Source organism: Salvelinus fontinalis, unplaced genomic scaffold, assembly GCF_029448725.1.
Source record: "Salvelinus fontinalis isolate EN_2023a unplaced genomic scaffold, ASM2944872v1 scaffold_0054, whole genome shotgun sequence".
Classification (NCBI taxonomy): domain Eukaryota; kingdom Metazoa; phylum Chordata; class Actinopteri; order Salmoniformes; family Salmonidae; genus Salvelinus; species Salvelinus fontinalis.
The window spans coordinates 194,892-214,942 of record NW_026600263.1 but is presented as its reverse complement, the minus strand read 5'-3'; the positions used below and the strand labels follow the sequence as shown (position 1 = coordinate 214,942).

General features: G+C 47.8%; 1 protein-coding gene across 7 annotated transcripts in view; it reads left to right on the top strand.

The window, feature by feature from the left end:
* Positions 1-20,051, top strand: part of plod3 (procollagen-lysine, 2-oxoglutarate 5-dioxygenase 3) — a gene marked incomplete at its 5' end in the record, with an annotated part of 109,785 nt that overhangs the window by 57,819 nt on the left and 31,915 nt on the right. For all 7 annotated transcript variants that reach the window (XR_008757634.1, XR_008757632.1, XR_008757635.1 and 4 more), the window contains 5 exon segments: positions 5,011-5,112; positions 5,615-5,746; positions 13,122-13,243; positions 14,925-15,029; positions 19,696-19,821. Coding sequence is in view for 1 of the 7 variants with exons in the window: in XM_055911181.1 (XP_055767156.1) it covers positions 5,011-5,112; positions 5,615-5,746; positions 13,122-13,243; positions 14,925-15,029; positions 19,696-19,821 (587 nt within the window).

The following is a 20,051-nucleotide window of genomic DNA, read 5'->3' as shown; positions in this document are numbered from 1 at the left end:
ACTATATATGGAGGGGTGGGTAGTGGACTATATATGGAGTATGGAGGGTTGGGTAGTGGACTATATATGGAGGGTTGGGTAGTGGACTATATATGGAGTATGGAGGGGTGGGTAGTGGACTATATATTGAGTATGTAGGGGTGGGTAGTGGACTATATATGGAGTATGTAGGGCTGGGTAGTGGACTATATATGGAGTATGTAGGGGTGGGTAGTGGACTATATATGGATTATGTAGGGTTGGGTAGTGGACTATATATGGAGGGCTGGGTAGTGGACTATATATGGAGTATGTAGGGTTGGGTAGTGGACTATATATGGAGTATGTAGGGTTGGGTAGTGGACTATATATGGAGGGTTGGGTAGTGGACTATATATGGAGGGTTGGGTAGTGGACTAAATATAGGGGGGTGGGTAGTGGACTATATATGGAGTATGGAGGGTTGGGTAGTGGACTATATATGGAGTATGGAGGGTTGGGTAGTGGACTATATATGGAGGGGTGGGTAGTGGACTATATATGGAGTATGTAGGGGTGGGTAGTGGACTATATATGGAGGGGTGGGTAGTGGACTATATATGGAGTATGTAGGGCTGGGTAGTGGACTATATATAGAGTATGGAGGGTTGGGTAGTGGACTATATATGGAGGGGTGGGTAGTGGACTATATATGGAGGGTTGGGTAGTGGACTATATATGGAGTATGTAGGGGTGGGTAGTGGACTATATATGGAGGGTTGGGTAGTGGACTAAATATAGGGGGGTGGGTAGTGGACTATATATGGAGTATGGAGGGCTGGGTAGTGGACTATATATGGAGTATGGAGGGTTGGGTAGTGGACTATATATGGAGGGGTGGGTAGTGGACTATATATGGAGTATTTAGGGTTGGGTAGTGGACTATATATGGAGTATGTAGGGGTGGGTAGTGGACTATATATGGAGTGGTGGGTAGTGGACTATATATGGAGTATGTAGGGGTGGGTAGTGGACTATATATGGAGTATGGAGGGGTGGGTAGTGGACTATATATGGAGGGGTGGGTAGTGGACTATATATGGAGTATGTAGGGTTGGGTAGTGGACTATATATGGAGTATGTAGGGTTGGGTAGTGGACTATATATGGAGTATGTAGGGGTGGGTAGTGGACTATATATGGAGTATGTAGGGGTGGGTAGTGGACTATATATGGAGTATGTAGGGGTGGGTAGTGGACTATATATGGAGTATGTAGGGGTGGGTAGTGGACTATATATGTAGGGGTGGCTAGTGGACTATATATGGAGGGTTGGGTAGTGGACTATATATGGAGGGGTGGGTAGTGGACTATATATAGAGTATGTAGGGTTGGGTAGTGGACTATATATAGAGTATGTAGGGGTGGGTAGTGGACTATATATGGAGGGGTGGGTAGTGGACTATATATAGAGTATGTAGGGTTGGGTAGTGGACTATATATGGAGTATGGAGGGGTGGGTAGTGGACTATATATGGAGTATGTAGGGGTGGGTAGTGGACTATATATGTAGGGGTGGGTAGTGGACTATATATGGAGGGTTGGGTAGTGGACTATATATGGAGTATGGAGGGTTGGGTAGTGGACTATATATGGAGTATGTAGGGGTGGCTAGTGGACTATATATGGAGGGTTGGGTAGTGGACTATATATGTAGGGTTGGGTAATGGACTATATATGGAGTATGGAGGGTTGGGTAATGGACTATATATGTAGGGGTGGGTAGTGGACTATATATGGAGGGGTGGGTAGTGGACTATATATAGAGTATGTAGGGTTGGGTAGTGGACTATATATAGAGTATGTAGGGGTGGGTAGTGGACTATATATGGAGGGTTGGGTAGTGGACTATATATGGAGTATGTAGGGGTGGGTAGTGGACTATATATGGAGTATGTAGGGGTGGGTAGTGGACTATATATGGAGTATGGAGGGGTGGGTAGTGGACTATATATAGAGTATGTAGGGGTGGGTAGTGGACTATATATAGAGTATGTAGGGTTGGGTAGTGGACTATATATAGAGTATGTAGGGGTGGGTAGTGGACTATATATGGAGGGTTGGGTAGTGGACTATATATGGAGTATGTAGGGGTGGGTAGTGGACTATATATGGAGGGTTGGGTAGTGGACTATATATGGAGGGGTGGGTAGTGGACTATATATGGAGTATGTAGGGTTGGGTAGTGGACTATATATGGAGGGGTGGGTAGTGGACTATATATGGAGTATGTAGGGGTGGGTAGTGGACTATATATGGAGTATGTAGGGTTGGGTAGTGGACTATATATGGAGTATGGAGGGTTGGGTAGTGGACTATATATGGAGGGGTGGGTAGTGGACTATATATGGGGTATGTAGGGTTGGGTAGTGGACTATATATGGAGTATGTAGGGTTGGGTAGTGGACTATATATGTAGGGTTGGGTAGTGGACTATATATGGGGTATGTAGGGTTGGGTAGTGGACTATATATGTAGGGTTGGGTAGTGGACTATATATGGAGGGGTGGGTAGTGGACTATATATGGAGTATGTAGGGTTGGGTAGTGGACTATATATGGAGTATGTAGGGGTGGGTAGTGGACTATATATGGAGGGTTGGGTAGTGGACTATATATGGAGGGGTGGGTAGTGGACTATATATGGAGTATGTAGGGTTGGGTAGTGGACTATATATGGAGTATGTAGGGGTGGGTAGTGGACTATATATGGAGTATGTAGGGGTGGGTAGTGGACTATATATGGAGTATGTAGGGCTGGGTAGTGGACTATATATGGAGTATGTAGGGTTGGGTAGTGGACTATATATGGAGGATGTAGGGGTGGGTAGTGGACTATATATGGAGGGGTGGGTAGTGGACTATATATAGAGTATGGAGGGGTGGGTAGTGGACTATATATGGAGTATTTAGGGTTGGGTAGTGGACTATATATGGAGGGTTGGGTAGTGGACTATATATGGAGGGTTGGGTAGTGGACTATATATGGAGTATGTAGGGTTGGGTAGTGGACTATATATGGAGTTTGTAGGGCTGGGTAGTGGACTATATATGGAGGGGTGGGTAGTGGACTATATATGGAGTATGTAGGGCTGGGTAGTGGACTATATATGGAGTATGTAGGGGTGGGTAGTGGACTATATATGGAGGGTTGGGTAGTGGACTATATATGGAGGGGTGGGTAGTGGACTATATATGGAGTATGTAGGGGTGGGTAGTGGACTATATATGGAGGGTTGGGTAGTGGACTATATATGGAGGGGTGGGTAGTGGACTATATATGGAGGGTTGGGTAGTGGACTATATGTGGAGTATGGAGGGTTGGGTAGTGGACTATATATGGAGGGTTGGGTAGTGGACTATATATGGAGGGGTGGGTAGTGGACTATATATGGAGTATGTAGGGGTGGGTAGTGGACTATATATGGAGGGGTGGGTAGTGGACTATATATGGAGTATGGAGGGGTGGGTAGTGGACTATATATGGAGTATGTAGGGCTGGGTAGTGGACTATATATGGAGGGGTGGGTAGTGGACTATATATGGAGTATGGAGGGGTGGGTAGTGGACTATATATGGAGTATGTAGGGTTGGGTAGTGGACTATATATGGAGTATGTAGGGGTGGGTAGTGGACTATATATGGAGGGTTGGGTAGTGGACTATATATGGAGGATGTAGGGCTGGGTAGTGGACTATATATGGAGGGTTGGGTAGTGGACTATATATGGAGGGGTGGGGTTGGGTAGTGGACTATATATGGAGTATGTAGGGGTGGGTAGTGGACTATATATGGAGTATGTAGGGGTGGGTAGTGGACTATATATGTAGGGGTGGGTAGTGGACTATATATGGAGTATGGAGGGGTGGGTAGTGGACTATATATGTAGGGGTGGGTAGTGGACTATATATGGAGGGTTGGGTAGTGGACTATATATGGAGGGTTGGATAGTGGACTATATATGTAGGGGTGGGTAGTGGACTATATATGTAGGGGTGGGTAGTAGTCTATATATGGAGGGTTGGGTAGTGGACTATATATGTAGGGGTGGGTAGTGGACTATATATGGAGGGGTGGGTAGTGGACTATATATGTAGGGTTGGGTAGTGGACTATATATGGAGTATGTAGGGGTGGGTAGTGGACTATATATGGAGTATGTAGGGCTGGGTAGTGGACTATATATGGAGGGGTGGGTAGTGGACTATATATGGAGTATGTAGGGTTGGGTAGTGGACTATATATGTAGGGGTGGGTAGTGGACTATATATGGAGTATGGAGGGGTGGGTAGTGGATTATATATGGAGTATGTAGGGCTGGGTAGTGGACTATATATGGAGGGGTGGGTAGTGGACTATATATGGAGTATGGAGGGGTGGGTAGTGGACTATATATGGAGTATGTAGGGTTGGGTAGTGGACTATATATGGAGTATGTAGGGGTGGGTAGTGGACTATATATGGAGGGTTGGGTAGTGGACTATATATGGAGGATGTAGGGCTGGGTAGTGGACTATATATGGAGGGTTGGGTAGTGGACTATATATGGAGGGGTGGGGTTGGGTAGTGGACTATATATGGAGTATGTAGGGGTGGGTAGTGGACTATATATGGAGTATGTAGGGGTGGGTAGTGGACTATATATGGAGGGGTGGGTAGTGGACTATATATAGAGTATGTAGGGGTGGGTAGTGGACTATATATGGAGTATGTAGGGGTGGGTAGTGGACTATATATGGAGTATGTAGGGGTGGGTAGTGGACTATATATGGAGGGGTGGGTAGTGGACTATATATAGAGTATGTAGGGGTGGGTAGTGGACTATATATGTAGGGGTGGGTAGTGGACTATATATGGAGTATGTAGGGGTGGGTAGTGGACTATATATGGAGGGGTGGGTAGTGGACTATATATAGAGTATGTAGGGGTGGGTAGTGGGTAGTTATTATTGCACTTTGTGCTCAATTCCATTTATTCCCCCCACCCCCCCTCCAGCTCCAGTTGAATTACCTTGGCAACTATGTCCCGACTGCCTGGACTCACGAGACCGGCTGTGGGACCTGTGACGATGACCTGATATACCTCAACGACACACCTGTACGTACGTGTGTGTGTGTGTGTGTGTGTGTGTGTGTGTGTGAAAGACAACGTTAGTGTATGTCTCTGTGTTAATGTGTCTCTGTCTCTGTGTAGGATGAAGACATGCCCCTGGTGTGTGTCTCTGTGTTAATGTCTCTCTGTCTCTGTGTAGGATGAAGACATGCCCCTGGTGTATGTCTCTGTGTTCATGTCTCTCTGTCTCTGTGTAGGATGAAGACATGCCCCTGGTGTATGTCTCTGTGTTCATGTCTCTCTGTCTCTGTGTAGGATGAAGACATGCCCCTGGTGTGTGTCTCTGTGTTAATGTGTCTCTGTCTCTGTGTAGGATGAAGACATGCCCCTGGTGTGTGTCTCTGTGTTAATGTGTCTCTGTCTCTGTGTAGGATGAAGACATGCCCCTGGTGTGTGTCTCTGTGTTAATGTGTCTCTGTCTCTGTGTAGGATGAAGACATGCCCCTGGTGTGTGTCTCTGTGTTAATGTGTCTCTGTCTCTGTGTAGGATGAAGACATGCCCCTGGTGTACGTCTCTGTGTTCATCGTTCAGCCGACTCCCTTCCTGGAAGAGTTTCTAGAGAGACTGACTACCCTCAACTACCCAACCAGCCGCATCAGACTGTTTATACACAACAACGTTAGTACAGACACACACCACAACACACCGCCCTACACCCTAACACACCGCCCTACACCCTAACACACCGCCCTACACCCTAACACACCGCCCTACACCCTAACACACCGCCCTACACCCTAACACACCGCCCTACACCCTAACACACCGCCCTACACCCTAACACACCGCCCTACACCCTAACACACCGCCCTACACCCTAACACACCGCCCTACACCCTAACACACCGCCCTACACCCTAACACACCGCCCTACACCCTACACCCTAACACCCTAACACACCACCCTACACCCTAACACACCGCCCTACACCCTAACACCCTGCCACACCACCCTACACCCTACCACACCACAACCCCAAACACCCTGCCACACCGCCCTACACCCTACCACACCGCCCTACACCCTAACACACCGCCCTACACCCTAACACACCGCCCTACACCCTAACACACCACCCTACACCCTAACACACCACCCTACACCCTACCACACCACAACCCCAAACACCCTGCCACACCGCCCTACACCCTACCACACCGCCCTACACCCTAACACACCGCCCTACACCCTAACACACCGCCCTACACCCTAACACACCACCCTACACCCTACCACACCACAACCCCAAACACCCTGCCACACCGCCCTACACCCTACCACACCGCCCTACACCCTAACACACCGCCCTACACCCTAACACACCGCCCTACACCCTAACACACCGCCCTACACCCTACCACACCACAACCCCAAACACCCTGCCACACCACCCTACACCCTACCACACCACAACCCCAAACACCCTGCCACACCACCCTACACCCTACCACACCACAACCCCAAACACCCTGCCACACCGCCCTACACCCTACCACACCACAACCCCAAACACCCTGCCACACCGCCCTACACCCTAACACACCGCCCTACACCCTAACACACCGCCCTACACCCTAACACACCGCCCTACACCCTAACACACCGCCCTACACCCTAACACACCGCCCTACACCCTAACACACCGCCCTACACCCTAACACACCGCCCTACACCCTAACACACCGCCCTACACCCTAACACACCGCCCTACACCCTAACACACCGCCCTACACCCTAACACACCGCCCTACACCCTAACACACCGCCCTACACCCTAACACACCGCCCTACACCCTAACACACCGCCCTACACCCTAACACACCGCCCTACACCCTAACACACCGCCCTACACCCTAACACACCGCAACCCCAAACACCCTAACACACCGCCCTACACCCTAACACACCGCCCTACACCCTAACACACCGCCCTACACCCTAACACACCGCCCTACACCCTAACACACCGCCCTGCACCCTAACACACCGCCCTGCACCCTAACACACCGCCCTGCACCCTACCACACCGCCCTGCACCCTACCACACCGCCCTGCACCCTACCACACCGCCCTGCACCCTAACACACCGCCCTACACCCTAACACACCGCCCTGCACCCTAACACACCGCCCTGCACCCTACCACACCGCCCTGCACCCTACCACACCGCCCTACACCCTAACACACCGCCCTACACCCTAACACACCGCCCTACACCCTAACACACCGCCCTACACCCTAACACACCGCCCTACACCCTAACACACCGCCCTACACCCTAACACACCGCCCTGCACCCTAACACACCGCCCTGCACCCTAACACACCGCCCTGCACCCTAACACACCGCCCTACACCCTAACACACCGCCCTACACCCTAACACACCGCCCTACACCCTAACACACCGCCCTACACCCTAACACACCGCCCTACACCCTAACACACCGCCCTACACCCTACCACACCACAACCCCAAACACCCTAACACACCGCCCTACACCCTAACACACCGCCCTACACCCTACCACACCACCCTGCACCCTACCACACCACAACCCCAAACACCCTGCCACACCACCCTACACCCTACCACACCACCCTACACCCTACCACACCACAACCCCAAACACCCTACCACACCACCCTACACCTTAACACACCACCCTACACCCTAACACACCACGCTACACCCTAACACACCACCCTATACCCTAACACACCACCCTATACCCTAACACACCACCCTATACCCTAACACACCACCCTATACCCTAACACACCACCCTACACCCTACCACACCACCCTACACCCTACCACACCACAACCCCAAACACCCTAACACACCAACCTACACCCTACCACACCACCCTACACCTTAACACACCACCCTACACCCTAACATACCACGCTATACCCTAACACACCGCCCTACACCCTAACACACCGCCCTACACCCTAACACACCGCCCTACACCCTAACACACTCTCCTACACCCTAACACACCGCCCTACACCCTACCACACCGCCCTACACCCTAACACACTCTCCTACACCCTAACACACTCTCCTACACCCTAACACACCGTCCTACACCCTAACACACCGTCCTACACCCTAACACACTCTCCTACACCCTAACACACCGTCCTACACCCTAACACACTCTCCTACACCCTAACACACCGTCCTACACCCTAACACACTCTCCTACACCCTAACACACCGTCCTACACCCTAACACACCGTCCTACACCCTAACACACCGTCCTACACCCTAACACACCGTCCTACACCCTAACACACCGCCCTACACCCTAACACACTCTCCTACACCCTAACACACTCTCCTACACCCTAACACACCGTCCTACACCCTAACACACCGCCCTACACCCTAACACACTCTCCTACACCCTAACACACTCTCCTACACCCTAACACACTCTCCTACACCCTAACACACCGTCCTACACCCTAACACACCGTCCTACACCCTAACACACCGCCCTACACCCTAACACACCGCCCTACACCCTAACACACCGCCCTACACCCTAACACACCGCCCTACACCCTAACACACCGCCCTACACCCTAACACACCGCCCTACACCCTACCACACCGCCCTACACCCTACCACACCACCCTACACCCTAACACACCACCCTGCACCCTACCACACCACAACCCCAAATACCCTGCCACACCATCCTACACCCTAACACACCATCCTACACCCTAACACACCACCCTATACCCTAACACACCGCCCTACACCCTACCACACCACCCTACACCCTACCACACCACAACCCCAAACACCCTGCCACACCACCCTACACCCTAACACACCGCCCTACACCCTACCACACCACCCTGCACCCTACCACACCACAACCCCAAACACCCTGCCACACCACCCTACACCCTAACACACCATCCTACACCCTAACACACCACCCTATACCCTACCACACCGCCCTACACCCTACCACACCACCCTACACCCTACCACACCACAACCCCAAACACCCTGCCACACCACCCTACACCCTACCACACCACCCTACACCCTACCACACCACAACCCCAAACACCCTGCCACACCACCCTACACCCTACCACACCACCCTACCACACCACACCACAACCCCAAACACCCTGCCACACCACCCTACACCCTACCACACCACCCTACACCCTACCACACCACCCTACACCCTACCACACAACAACCCCAAACACCCTGCCACACCACCCTACACCCTACCACACCACCCTACACCCTAACACACCACGCTATACCCTAACACACCACCCTATACCCTAACACACCGCCCTACACCCTAACACACTCTCCTACACCCTAACACACCGTCCTACACCCTAACACACCGTCCTACACCCTAACACACCGTCCTACACCCTAACACACCGCCATACACCCTAACACACCGCCATACACCCTAACACACCGCCATACACCCTAACACACCGCCCTACACCCTAACACACCGCCCTACACCCTAACACACCGCCCTACACCCTAACACACCGCCCTACACCCTAACACACCGCCCTACACCCTACCACACCGCCCTACACCCTACCACACCGCCCTACACCCTACCACACCACCCTACACCCTAACACACCACCCTGCACCCTACCACACCACAACCCCAAATACCCTGCCACACCACCCTACACCCTAACACACCATCCTACACCCTAACACACCACCCTATACCCTAACACACCGCCCTACACCCTACCACACCACCCTACACCCTACCACACCACAACCCCAAACACCCTACCACACCACCCTACACCCTAACACACCGCCCTACACCCTACCACACCACCCTGCACCCTACCACACCACAACCCCAAACACCCTGCCACACCACCCTACACCCTACCACACCGCCCTACACCCTACCACACCGCCCTACACCCTACCACACCGCCCTACACCCTGCCACACCACCCTACACCCTACCACACCACCCTACCACACCACACCACAAACACCCTGCCACACCACCCTACACCCTACCACACCACCCTACACCCTACCACACCACCCTACACCCTACCACACCACCCTACACCCTACCACACCACAACCCCAAACACCCTAACACACCAACCTACACCTTACCACACCACCCTACACCTTACCACACCACCCTACACCTTAACACACCATCCTACACCCTACCACACCACCCTACACCCTACCACACCACAACCCCAAACACCCTACCACACCACCCTACACCTTAACACACCACCCTACACCCTACCACACCACAACCCCAAACACCCTAACACACCAACCTACACCCTACCACACCACCCTACACCCTACCACACCACCCTACACCTTAACACACCAACCTACACCCTACCACACCACCCTACACCCTACCACACCACCCTACACCTTAACACACCATCCTACACCCTACCACACCACCCTACACCCTACCACACCACAACCCCAAACACCCTAACACACCACCCTACACCCTACCACACCGCCCTACACCTTAACACACCACCCTACACCCTAACACACCACCCTACACCTTAACACACCACCCTACACCCTACCACACCACAACCCCAAACACCCTGCCACACCACCCTACACCCTACCACACCACCCTACACCCTAACACACCACCCTACACCCTACCACACCATCCTACACCCTGCCACACCACCCTACACCCTACCACACCACAACCCCAAACACCCTGCCACACCACCCTACACCCTACCACACCACAACCCCAAACACCCTAACACACCACCCTACACCCTACCACACCACCCTACACCCTGCCACACCACCCTACACCCTACCACACCACAACCCCAAACACCCTAACACACCAGCCTAACACGCCATCCTACAAGTGTCACGGAACTCATCTGAAGGTAACCCGTACAAATGAATGTTAGTATGGAGATATACAGGAAGTTTACATACACCTTAGCCAAATACATTTAAACTCAGTTTTTCACAATACATTTAAACATTTCAAACACTTCAACACCTTATGGTGAGATTGTGTGAGATGGTGTGAGATGGTGTGTGATGGTGTGTGATGGTGTGTAATTGTGTGTAATGGTGTGTGATTGTGTGCATGTTAGGTGGTGTGTGATATTGTGTGTTAGGTGGTGTGTAATAGTGTGTAATGGTGTGTAATTGTGTGCGTGTTAGGTGGTGTATCGTGGTGTGTAATTGTGTGTGATGGTGTGTAATTGTGTGTGATGGTGTGTAATGGTGTGTGATGGTGTGTAATAGTGTATAATGGTGTGTAATAGTGTGTGATGGTGTATAATGGTGTGTAATAGTATGTGATGGTGTGTAATGGTGTGTAATAGTATGTGATGGTGTATAATGGTGTGTAATAGTATGTGATGGTGTGTAATGGTGTGTAATAGTGTGTAATGGTGTGTAATAGTGTATCATGGTGTGTAATTGTATGTGATGGTGTGTAATTGTATGTAATGGTGTGTAATAGTATGTGATGGTGTGTAATGGTGTGTAATAGTATGTGATGGTGTATAATGGTGTGTAATAGTGTATAATGGTGTGTAATAGTGTATCATGGTGTGTAATAGTGTGTGAGGGTGTGTAATAGTGTGTGATGGTGTGTGATTGTGTGTGATTGTGTGTGATTGTGTGTGATGGTGTGTAATTGTGTGAGATGGTGTGTGATGGTGTGTAATGGTGTGTGATTGTGTGTCATTGTGTGAGATGGTGAGTGTGTAATGGTGTGTAATGGTGTGTGATGGTGTGTAATGGTGTATGATTGTGTAATGGTGCGTGATGGTGTGTAATGTTGTGTAATTGTGTGTAATGGTGTGTGATGGTGTGTAATTGTGTGCATGTTAGGTGGTGTATCATGGTGTGTAATTGTGTGTGATGGTGTGTAATGGTGTGTGATGGTGTGTAATAGTGTGCATGTTAGGTGGTGTGTAATTGTGTGTAATGGTGTGATATTGTGTGTTAGGTGGTGTGTAATGGTGTGTAATTGTGTGCGTGTTAGGTGGTGTATCATGGTGTGTAATTGTGTGTGATGGTGTGTAATAGTATGTGATGGTGTGTAATTGTGTGCATGTTAGGTGGTGTGTAATTGTGTGTAATGGTGTGATATTGTGTGTTAGGTGGTGTGTAATGGTGTGTGATGGTGTGTAATAGTGTGTAATAGTGTATCATGGTGTGTAATAGTGTGTGATGGTGTGTAATGGTGTGTAATAGTGTATCATGGTGTGTAATAGTATGTGATGGTGTGTAATAGTATGTGATGGTGTGTAATAGTATGTGATGGTGTGTAATAGTGTGTGATGGTGTGTAATTGTGTGTGATGGTGTGTAATAGTGTGTGATGGTGTGTAATTGTATGTAATGGTGTGTAATAGTATGTGATGGTGTGTAATGGTGTGTAATAGTGTATCATGGTGTGTAATAGTGTGTGATGGTGTGTAATGGTGTGTAATAGTGTATCATGGTGTGTAATAGTGTGTGATGGTGTGTAATTGTGTGCGTGTTAGGTGGTGTATCATGGTGTGTAATAGTGTGATATTGTGTGTGTAATAGTATGTGATGGTGTGTAATAGTGTGTGATGGTGTGTAATTGTGTGTGATGGTGTGTAATTGTGTGCGTGTTAGGTGGTGTATCATGGTGTGTAATAGTGTGATATTGTGTGTGTAATAGTATGTGATGGTGTGTAATAGTGTGTGATGGTGTGTAATAGTGTGTGATGGTGTGTAGTTGTATGTAATGGTGTGTAATAGTGTGTGATGGTGTGTAATTGTGTGCGTGTTAGGTGGTGTATCATGGTGTGTAATAGTATGTGATGGTGTGTAATGGTGTGTAATAGTATGTGATGGTGTATAATGGTGTGTAATAGTGTATCATGGTGTGTAATAGTGTGTGATGGTGTGTAATTGTGTGCGTGTTAGGTGGTGTATCATGAGCAGAACATTCAGCGGTTCTGGGAGAAGCATCGTGTTCTGTTCCCTGACGCCAGGCTGGTCGGACCGGAGGAGAACCTACAACAGGACCAGGCTAGAACCATGGCTGTGTGAGGATTACACCTAGAACATGAGGAGGGAACCCTACACACTGTTATTGTAACAATGAGCTGCTTAGAACATGAGGAGGGAACCCTACACACTGTTATTGTAACAATGAGCTACTTAGAACATGAGGAGGGAACCTTAAACACTGTTATTGTAACAATGGGCTGCTTAGAACATGAGGAGGGAACCCTACACACTGTTATTGTAACAATGAGCTGCTTAGAACATGAGGGAACCCTACACACTGTTATTGTAACAATGAGCTGCTTAGAACATGAGGAGGGAACCCTACACACTGTTATTGTAACAATGAGCTGCTTAGAACATGAGGAGGGAACCATAAACACTGTTATTGTAACAATGAGCTGCGTAGAACATGAGGGAACCTTAAACACTGTTATTGTAACAATGAGCTGCTTAGAACATGAGGAGGGAACCCTGAACACTGTTATTGTAACAATGAGCTGCTTAGAACATGAGGAGGGAACCCTACACACTGTTATTGTAACAATGAGCTGCTTAGAACATGAGGAGGGAACCCAACACACTGTTATTGTAACAATGAGCTGCGTAGAACATGAGGGAACCCTAAACACTGTTATTGTAACAATGAGCTGCGTAGAACATGAGGGAACCCTACACACTGTTATTGTAACAATGAGCTACTTAGAACATGAGGAGGGAACCTTAAACACTGTTATTGTAACAATGAGCTGCTTAGAACATGAGGGAACCCTACACACTGTTATTGTAACAATGAGCTACTTAGAACATGAGGAGGGAACCTTAAACACTGTTATTGTAACAATGAGCTGCTTAGAACACGAGGAGGGAACCCTACACACTGTTATTGTAACAATGAGCTGCGTAGAACATGAGGAGGGAACCTTAAACACTGTTATTGTAACAATGAGCTGCTTAGAACATGAGGAGGGAACCTTAAACACTGTTATTGTAACAATGAGCTGCTTAGAACATGAGGAGGGAACCCTACACACTGTTATTGTAACAATGAGCTGCTTAGAACATGAGGAGGGAACCTTAAACACTGTTATTGTAACAATGAGCTGCTTAGAACATGAGGGAACCTTAAACACTGTTATTGTAACAATGAGCTGCTTAGAACATGAGGGAACCCTACACACTTTTATTGTAACAATGAGCTGCTTAGAACATGAGGAGGGAACCCTAAACACTGTTATTGTAACAATGAGCTACTTAGAACATGAGGGAACCCTGAACACTGTTATTGTAACAATGAGCTGCTTAGAACATGAGGAGGGAACCCTGAACACTGTTATTGTAACAATGAGCTGCTTAGAACATGAGGAGGGAACCCTGAACACTGTTATTGTAACAATGAGCTGCGTAGAACATGAGGAGGGAACCTTAAACACTGTTATTGTAACAATGAGCTGCGTAGAACATGAGGAGGGAACCTTAAACACTGTTATTGTAACAATGAGCTGCGTAGAACATGAGGGAACCCTACACACTGTTATTGTAACAATGAGCTGCGTAGAACATGAGGGAACCCTACACACTGTTATTGTAACAATGAGCTGCGTAGAACATGAGGAGGGAACCCTGAACACTTATGTATGTGTGTGTGTGGTGTGTGTGGTGTCTTTGTGTGTGTGTGTGTGTGTTGTGTCTGGATTGTGTGTGTGTGTGTGTGTGTAGGGAGGCGTGTAAGAAGGACAGTCGGTGTGATTACTACTTCAGTATCGATGCTGATGTTGTCGTCGTCAACCCTGATGTTCTCCGTATCCTGATAGAAGAGAACAAGTAAGAATACTACACCCTAAACCCTATACACTACACCCTAAACCCTACACCCTACAGACTACACCCTACAGACTACACCCTAAACCCTACACCCTACAGACTACACCCTACAGACTACACCCTAAACCCTACACCCTACAGACTACACCCTACAGACTACACCCTACAGACTATACACTACACCGTACACCCTACAGACTACACCCTACACACTACACCATACAGACTACACCCTATACACTAACCCTACAGACTACACACTACACCATACAGACTACACCCTATACACTAACCCTACAGACTACACCCTACACACTACACCCTACAGACTACACCCTACAGACTACACCCTACAGACTACACCCTACAGACTACACCCTACACACTACACCGTACACACTACACCCTACACACTACACCCTACACACTACACCCTACAGACTACACCCTACAGACTACACCCTACAGACTACACCGTACACACTACACCCTACACCCTACACCATACAGACTACACCCTACAGACTACACCCTACAGACTACACCCTACAGACTACACCCTACACACTACACCGTACACACTACACCCTACACACTACACCATACACCCTACAGACTACACCCTACAGACTACACCCTACAGACTACACCCTACAGACTACACCCTACAGACTACACCCTACACACTACACCGTACACACTACACCCTACACACTACACCGTACACACTACAACCTACAGACTACACCCTACAGACTACACCCTACAGACTACACACTACACCATACACACTACACCCTACAGACTACACACTACAGACTACACCCTATACACTACACCCTATACACTACACCCTATACACTACACCCTATACCCTACAGACTACACCCTACGGATTACACCCTACACACTACACCCTACAGACTACACCCTACAGACTACACCCTACAGACTACACCCTACAGACTACACCCTACACACTACACCGTACACACTACACCCTACACACTACACCCTACACACTACACCCTACAGACTACACCCTACAGACTACACCCTACAGACTACACCGTACACACTACACCCTACACACTACAGACTACACCATACAGACTACACCATACAGACTACACCCTACAGACTACACCCTACAGACTACACCCTACACACTACACCGTACACACTACACCCTACACACTACACCATACACCCTACAGACTACACCCTACAGACTACACCATACACCCTACAGACTACACCCTACAGACTACACCCTACAGACTACACCCTACACACTACACCGTACACACTACACCCTACACACTACACCCTACACACTACACCCTACAGACTACACCCTACAGACTACACCCTACAGACTACACCGTACACACTACACCCTACACACTACAGACTACACCATACAGACTACACCATACAGACTACACCCTACAGACTACACCCTACAGACTACACCCTACACACTACACCGTACACACTACACCCTACACACTACACCGTACACCCTACAGACTACACCCTACACACTACACCATACAGACTACACCCTATACACTAACCCTACAGACTACACACTACACCATACAGACTACACCCTATACACTAACCCTACAGACTACACCCTACAGACTACACCCTACAGACTACACCCTACAGACTACACCCTACAGACTACACCCTACAGACTACACCCTACACACTACACCGTACACACTACACCCTACACACTACACCCTACACACTACACCCTACAGACTACACCCTACAGACTACACCCTACAGACTACACCGTACACACTACACCCTACACCCTACACCATACAGACTACACCCTACAGACTACACCCTACAGACTACACCCTACAGACTACACCCTACACACTACACCGTACACACTACACCCTACACACTACACCATACACCCTACAGACTACACCCTACAGACTACACCCTACAGACTACACACTACACCATACACACTACACCCTACAGACTACACACTACAGACTACACCCTATACACTACACCCTATACACTACACCCTATACCCTACAGACTACACCCTACGGATTACACCCTACACACTACACCCTACAGACTACACACTACAGACTACACCCTATACACTACACCCTATACACTACACCCTATACACTAACCCTACAGACTACACCCTACAGATTACACCCTACAGACTACACTGTACACCCTACAGACTACACCCTACAGATTACACCCTACAGACTACACTGTACACCCTACAGACTACACCCTACACCCAACACCGTACACCCTACAGACTACACCGTACAGACTACACCCTACAGACTACACCCAACAGACTACACCCTACAGACTACACCGTACAGATGACACCCTACAGACTACACCCTACAGATGACACCGTACACCCCACAGACTACACACTATACGCTACACCCTGTACACTATACACTACACCCTGTACACTACACCCTACACACTAAACCCCACAGACTACGCCCTACATACTAACCCTGATGTTGTCATCGTGCCTTCCTAAAGTATTCACACCCTTTGTCTTATTCCACACCCTAAACACTACAGACTACACCCTATACCCTACACCCTACAGACTACACCCTATACCCTACACCCTACATACTAACCCTGATGTTGTCATCGTGCCTTCCTAAAGTATTCACACCCTTTGTCTTATTCCACACCCTAAACACTACAGACTACACCCTATACCCTACGCCCTACATACTAACCCTGATGTTGTCATCGTGCCTTCCTAAAGTATTCACACCCTTTGTCTTATTCCACACCCTAAACACTACAGACTACACCCTATACCCTACACCCTACATACTAACCCTGATGTTGTCATCGTGCCTTCCTAAAGTATTCACACCCTTTGTCTTATTCCACACCCTAAACACTACAGACTACACCCTATACCCTACGCCCTACATACTAACCCTGATGTTGTCATCGTGCCTTCCTAAAGTATTCACACCCTTTGTCTTATTCCACATCAGGAATCTTAATCATCTTAATCCAAAGTCAGGAAGTGCGTTCACTAAAAGCAGACGAAATGTCCAAAAGTTCCGTAACAGTCAGTAGAAACATGTCAAACGATGTAATGAATCAATCTTTAGAATGTTGTTAACATAAATCTTGAATAACGTTCCAACCGGAGAATTACATTGACATCAGATGTGCGATGGAACAGAGGTCCCTCTCATGTGAACACGCATGGTCAATATTCAATAGGGGCTGGGTTGGAAATCGACCAACCTCAGATTTCCCACTTCCTGTTTGGATTACTTCTCAGGTTTTTGCCTGCCATTTTAGTTCTGTTATACTCACAGACATCATTCAAACCGTTTTAGAAACTTCAGAGTGTTTTCTACCCATTACGAATAATAATATGCATATATTAGCAACTGGGACTGAGGAGCAGGCAGTTTACTCTGGGCACCTTTCATCCAAGCTACTCAATACTGCCCCTGTTAACTGACTAGTTAAATAAAGGTAAAATAAAACAAATACCTGATTATATCTAAAACACTGAACCCTATGCCCTAACTCTTTATCCCGTTTTTAGGTTTAACTTCTTGACGCACGATTCCCTTCATCAACAACCGCTAAATTGCAGAGCACCAAATAAAAAAATATATAAAAAGATTTATATTATAGATTATATTATATTTATATTCATGAAATCACAAGTGCAATATAGCAAAACACAGCTTAGCTTGTTGTTAATCCACCTGTCGTGTCAGATTTTGAAAATATGCTTTACAGCGAAAGCAATCCACGCGTTTGTGTGAGTTTATCGATCACTAGGCAAAACATTAAGAACACCTAGCAGCAGTGTAGATTGGTCACGAAAGTCAGAAAAGCAATAAAATGTATCGCTTACCTTTGATGATCTTCGGATGTTTGCACTCACGAGACTCCCAGTTACACAATAAATGTTCCTTTTGTTCGATAAAGATTATTTTTATATTCAAAAACCTCCATTTGTTTGGCACGTTATGTACAGTATTCCACAGCCTTAGACAGGTCATCAAGGCTTGACGAAAATTCCAAAGAGTATCCGTAAAGTTCGTAGAAACATGTCAAACGTTTTTAATAATCAATCCTCAGGTTGTTTTTAACATCAATAATCGATAATATTTCAACCGGACTGTAAACTATTAAATACTGGAGAGAAAGAAAATGTCGAGCAACCAGTGTCGAGCGCATCAACTAATGGAGGGACATCCGTCTATCCACTGACGTGTTTTGATAACTCTCGCTCATTTTTTCAGAATAAAAGCTTGAAACTATCTCTAAAGCCTGTTCACAACCTGTGGAAGCCATTGGAAAAGGAATCTGGTTGATATCCCTTTAAATCGAGGATAGGCAGGCAATGGAACAGGGATTTTTCAAAATAGAAGTCACTTCCGGGTTGTATTTTCTCAGGTTTTCGCCTGCAGAATCAGTTCTGTTATACTCACAGACAATATGTTGACAGTTTTGGAAACTTTAGAGTGTTTTCTATCCTAATCTGTCAATGATATGCATATTCTAGCATCTGGATCTGAGAAATAGGCAGCTTACTCTGCCTCCTAGCTTCAAGAGGCTAACTAACACATGTTCTGTCTGTCTCCAGGTCAGTGATAGCCCCCATGTTGTCCAGACATGGCAAACTGTGGTCAAACTTCTGGGGAGCTCTGAGTCCTGAGGGGTTCTATTCTCGATCTGAAGACTACATCGATATCGTACAGGGCAAGAGAGTGTGAGTACACAAACACACACTATATAACCCTATATATTCTATATGTTAACCCTATATATAGTTCAAGTAGGAAGTTTACATACACTTAGGTTGGAGTCATTAAAACTCATTTTTCAACCACTCCACACATTTCTTGTGAACAAACAGTATTTTTGGCAAGTCGGTTAGGACATCTAATCAAAACCTGAGTTTAAATGTATTTGGCTAAGGTGTATGTACACTTCTGACTT